The sequence below is a fragment of the Mobula birostris genome, chromosome 1 (assembly GCF_030028105.1).
Source record: "Mobula birostris isolate sMobBir1 chromosome 1, sMobBir1.hap1, whole genome shotgun sequence".
Taxonomy (NCBI): Eukaryota; Metazoa; Chordata; class Chondrichthyes; order Myliobatiformes; family Myliobatidae; genus Mobula; species Mobula birostris.
In genome coordinates, this window is record NC_092370.1 from 200,329,819 (window position 1) to 200,335,837 (window position 6,019).

The 6,019-nt window shown below is 36.7% G+C and overlaps 1 protein-coding gene across 1 annotated transcript in view; it reads left to right on the forward strand.

Moving 5' to 3' along the window:
- Positions 1-5,567, forward strand: part of cnih1 (cornichon family member 1) — a 29,370-nt gene extending 23,803 nt beyond the window's left edge. Inside the window, exon 5 of the mRNA XM_072268713.1 lies at positions 4,619-5,567. Coding sequence (XP_072124814.1) covers positions 4,619-4,646 — 28 coding nt within the window. The 3' untranslated portion in view covers positions 4,647-5,567. The remainder of the gene's footprint in view (positions 1-4,618) is intronic.
- The last annotated feature ends 452 nt before the right edge of the window (positions 5,568-6,019 follow it).

Here is a 6,019-nt window from a genome sequence, read left to right on the forward strand (position 1 = left end):
GGAGTCAGAGAGGTCCCCATTTATCTTAATTCGGGCTGTAGGGCTGTCATATAGAGTCTGAATTACTTTAATAAACTTTTCTTGAAAGCCGAATCTTCCTAACACTCTGTATAGGAATGCCCAACTAAGCGAATCAAAAGCTTTCTCAGCGTCCAATCCTACTACCATTGTCTCTGTCTCGTTCTTATTAACCTGTTCTAATATGTGCAGAGTCCTCCTTATGTTGTCGTGTGTTTGTCTTTGTTGAATAAATCCAGTCTGGTCTAAGTGGATTAGGCCAGGTAAAAGCTTCTCCAATCTGTGCGCTAATATAGATGTAAATAGTTTGTAATCTAAATTAAGAACAGTAATTGGCCGATAATTGCCACATTCTAGTTTATCTTTACCCTCTTTAGGAATAACTGAAATAATCGCTTCTCTCCAGGAAGGTGGAGTTTCTCCTCTCTGCAAGATCCAACTAAAGGTGTTAAGTAGTAATGGGGCTAACTGTGTCTTCAGGGACTTGTACCACTCTGAGGTAAACCCATCAGAACCCGGGGACTTTCCAGCCTTTAACCTAGAGATGGCCACGTTCAGTTCTTTGAGAGTTACTGGTTCTAATAAACTTTCATTTTGTAAATCTGTAAGTTTAGGTAGATCTAAAAAATTCAATACACTGTCTATATAGGGCTCATTGGGGGCCCGGGGTTGGGAGTACAGCTCTCGATAATAGGTTTCAAAACTCTCTTGAATTTTCCCTATTGTACTCTCCACAAGCTTTGTCTTTGGATTCTTTATTTTATGAATTGTATTGTCTGCTTGTTGTTTTCGTAATTTATATGCTAATAATCTAGCTGATTTACCTCCTACTTCATAATTCTTTTATCTCAGGTAAAGAAAATTTCTTTGAGTTTCCAGCGTATAAATATCGTCAATTTCACTTTGCAATTTCCTAATTTCCTGTTTTCGATTTGAATTACTTTTGTTGCTATCTACAACTTGAAGTTGTTTTAATTTTCCTTGAAGGTCTGCTAATTTTTGTGCATTGATTTTTTTCATGTGAGTGGTAATGGAAGTAATTTTCCCTCTCAGTACAGCTTTCAATGTATCCCATAAGATCACTGGTGATGTTTCTCCCGTGTCATTAAGGTCTAGATATTTTTTGATTTCTCCCCTTAATCTCTCCATTACTTTCGGGTTATTGAGTATATGTGAGTTTAGCCTCCATAATGTTTTCCTCATTTTCCTTTCCAGGATTAGAGACATAGAGACTGGGCTATGATCCGACAGATCAATTGTTGCAATATTACAGTTTTTTATCCTGAGTCTATCTGTATTAAAGATAAAAAAATAGTCTATCCTTGAATAGGCTGAATGAGGGAAAGAGTAATATGTATAATCTTTACTAGTAGGGTGTAATTCCCTCCAGACATCTATAATTCCCAACTCCTCCATCAATGAATTCACTTCCAAGTCAGAGGTTTATCCTGAGTAACTATTCTTGAAGAATCTAATATAGGATTTAATCTAATATTAAAATCCCCTCCACAAATTACTACCCCTTGAGAACTGACCATTAGGTCAAAAATGTGTCTATAAAATGACCATTCACAACCTGGAGGAGCATAAACATTCAGCAATGTTATTTCTGTACCTTCTATTCTTCCTGTGATTTTTACGAACCGTCCTTCTTTGTCTCTAGTCTCTGAAATATATTCATAATTAATACTTGATATTAAAGTAGCTACCCCTCTTTTGTGACTCAATTTATATGATGAATAAAATACATGCTTAAAGCCCATTCTTTTTAATTTTCCATGTTCAGATTGGCTCATATGTGTATCCTGGAGGAAAGCTATTTGTGCCCTCTCTTTTTTCAATTTAGACATAATCTTATTTCTTTTAATTGGATTCAAAACCCCATTAACATTATAGGAAATTATTTTTACCAATTCAGTTTGCATTTTTCTCTAGTAGAAAAAAAAACACTCTCCTTTTCTAACCAAACAGTAAGCAATCCCTTCTCAACAGTAAACCAAGACATATAACCACACCCTAGATATTTTTGAACGTGCAACATTTGAAAATTTTTCCCGACTTCCCACAGTGAGGCCTGAGCACCGACCCGCCTCAGTTCAGAGGGATAACCTCTATCTTCACCCTGTGTTAAAGGGCCCTCAGCAGTTTGAATAATCATAGAGAATTTTCTCCTATTTATGTCTCGACCATATTGCTATCATTCAAGTTATTCCGTCTAGTTTCTTTTCAGTTACCAGTTTTCATTTTACCTTTAAGTCCGATTTACTCTTTTCAGTCATTTCTCTTAATTAATCTGTGTTCTCTGTACATTCGCGTCTGAATATTTGCAGCTTTTCCTTGTAGTTTGACACTCTGGTTCGTGTGGAGTGTCCTCGTCCCACTAACTGCCACGACTTCTGCCGAATCCTCTCCAGTAGCGACTCCGGTTGGGTGATAACTTTAATAGGTAGTCCCCGGTCCGCCAGGTCCAATGTTGCCTCCTCCACCGTAGCGTAATTTTTTGTCCCTTCGTCGTAAAAGACTCTCAGCCGAGCTGGATACAGGGTCTGGAATCTGATGTTGTTTTCCTTCAGGACTCTCCGTGTTTCCGTATATTCCTTCCGTCTGGCAAGAATCCCTGGTGCGTAGTCGTGGTCTAAACTGATTTTACACTTGTTCCACATGAAACCTTTCTTTTGCCATGCCCTTTTAAGCACCTCTTCCTTCGTTCTGTAACTGAGAAATCTGACCAGAATCGATCTGGGCTGGGCGCCTGCCGGAGGCTGTGGTGCCAACGCGCGGTGAGCTCGTTCTATCTGTAGGTCTTTTGCGGCCGGTATATCAAGGTTCTCTCTAAGTAGCTTCTCCACGAAGGGAATCATCAATCCGGGTTTACCTTCAGTTCCTTCGGGAACTCCGTAAATCCTCACACTTTCCTTTCTCGAGCGGCCTTCTTGATCTATTAGTTTCCACTGGAGCTGGTCTTGCAGCTTCAGCATTTCTGCTATCACCTCGTCTGCGTTTTGTAGCTTCTCTTCAATTCCAACAATCCTCGCTTCGGCTTCATCTATCCGCGAGTTAGTTTTTACTATTTCTCCTTTAGTATCTTCCAGCTGTTTGCTGTTATCTTGTCGAAACTCGTGAATCTCTCTGAGAATCAAGGACAGAGTCACCGATTCCCCCTCATTATCTCCGTCCTGGCTTACCGTGGGGGAGCTAGGCCCGTCGCCTTGCTGCGTCTCTTTATGTTTATCAGCCTTCGGAGCGGACTTTTTAATCTTGTTCTTAGACATCATCCTTGCCCCTTTTATTAATATAGTTATGCAATATTAAGTATTTGTCTAAATTCGATTATGGGGCAGTTTACCTTCTTTTTTGTCGAGAGACCTTTTCCTTACGCCGCCATTCCCTTGATGACCCGGAAGTCCCCCATTTGGCTAATTTTCAAGCATGTGGTTAGATGATGCTCAAATCTTGAGTACTGCAGCAAAATTAGTTTTGGTGCCCATTACCTTGGCTGCATCTATTTTACTAAATTGCTTCATGCTTTCATGTGGTGTGAACAGAATTGGATGGAGACTGGTATCACTGATGATCGGTGAATAGAGCTGTCAGATCATCCTGTCCGGGCTGAAAATTCAATCTCACCTCATGCAATTATGTATTTTGCACCACTGTTAAGTCCAGTGTAGAAAGCATTCAAGTTTTCACCAAATTAGGGCTAGATATACAATGAGGAATTGATCAGAGAAAAAGTCTCATATGAAATAAATTATTTTGTGTCATCTTTAGATGTCAAAGATGTGCGATTTTTCATTTGAGATTAGAGGGGATGGCAAAATCAGATTAGATAAGAAACCATGGACAGTCAAAGGAGAGGTGTTTTAAATATTGGAAGGATCTATAAATGTTTTATGTGCTGTTTTTGAAACAATGGAACAAGAAAATTTTAATCCTTGTGAAAGTTGATCTCTTAACTTTTACATTAAGGATTGAAGACATATAATATAAATTAGTTAGATGGTGAGTGAAGGATGTCATTACATTTTCACTGCTTATTCTTTTTTCCTATGGAAGCTGAGGGTACTCTAAACTGACAGGATTAGAACAGAGAAAAATTGGATAACGATTGAAAAGTTCATTGGCTTGCTTGTGTTGGAGAACACAAAAGTTTACTCCACCACTCAAGAAGATCATGGCTCATTATTTACCTGGGTGCTATTTTGCTGTATTAATTCCTTATCTGTTGATTCCCTTAATATTCAAAGACTTTAGAAATGTGGCAGTGCACTGGAGTATATAAGAACAGATTTGTAGAGGGAAGTAATAGGGACAAAAAAGTAATTTGGGAGAGGTGGTCACCTTCAAGATGACAGACCGATTTCCATTATTTTAGGTACTTTGTTAACTAAAATAATAGCACTGTAAAAATGAATGTTATTTCAGTTAATACAGGGAAGTTTCTAGAAAGACGGAATTAATGCTTGAAGAGAGTGATTAAATTGAGAGTGATATAGTCAACTTGATGAATACATTAGTAAAGTTCACTAAAAGGAATTTGGTTACTATTACTAAATGGAATATTATTTTGACAGATTTTTGCATTTTTAATGTTTTACAGAATGATCTATGTGCTGGTGAGTTCTTAAAATAAAAAAAAACATTTCTAAGATCCAATGAAGCTGTGCACTCCACGAAGGAAACAAAAGGATGATGGTGGTTTTTTGAGAACTTGAGTTCATCAACTTAACCTATAACTCATCAGATACGACATGCTTTCATATATGCAGATTAAATGCTCTCCTTCACTTTTCATGAACTTTTCACCTCCAGACTTTATAATTTTTTGCCTGTGCAGGATTTCTTTGATTTGCCTTGACCCAAAAGTCTGAATTATGTTTGAACTTGTATGAAAATCAATTATTGCAAGATTACATTTTGAATATAAAATTCAAACAGCACTCTTATGTAATTTAGAAATAATCTGGGTATATTATGTAATGTAATTAGGCCAAAATGTTTGAAAAATGTAATTGGCTAACACATTTGGATATCCAGATATTGTTTGAGTAGTTAAATCTCATAAAACATCAATTTGTTTTAGTGAATTTAACTTTGTTGTTCACATTGTGGGCAGGGTTTTTTAAAAATGGCTTGATATTGTACTCCCAGAAGCAGTGACAAATATAACCAATGATGGTCATATTTTGCATGAGAAAGGATTCATTTAGGTATAAATTTTAATTTGAAAATTCTGTAGTGTGTCTTTTTAAGTAAAGTTTTCTCTTACTTTCGGAAATGGTGTTGAGCTGTTTTAACTGTGGTGACAGTGCCAAAATACTCCATTGATTTGAGCTATATGTATATTCAAAGTTGAACTACAGTATGGCATAATAAATTTAAGTCTCCTATCTTTTTCTGAATTTATTTTAGAAGTTGAAACAAAGTCCCATAATAGGAAAGTTCTGTGAATTTGCTTTGTTTAAAAAAAAGATTTGCTGTCACCATGTGTGGTACACTTATAGCTGTATGTTATTTCTCAATACGTAAATAAAAGCTTTAAATATAAATTAACAGCATTGGGTGAACCATAGACAGTAATACTGTTACTGACGTACAAAGGGCTAAGTGTTGTGTGCAATATTAAAAATGCCCCAGTTAACAAATTGAGACTTAGCATTATTTAGGCAATCCTTAAACTTTCATGTCCTGAAAATCACATGGAGATGGAGAAATTGATCAAAGACTGTTCACTAAGTCACTGTATATTTTGTGTATTGTTTGTTTCCAAAGTTGTTTATTTTCTCAGTTAAGATGTTTATGACAAAATTATGAACTGTTTACAATGTAAATGATCTTGCAGCCAAGTATGATGAGTCTTTTGACAAATAACATGTTGCATGAGAATAAGTGCGGCCCCTTCCATTGCCCTGACAAAAATATTTAGAAAATTTAATTAATACAAGAGATCCTGCAAATGCTGAAAATCCAGAGTAACACACAAAGTGCTGGGGGAACTCAA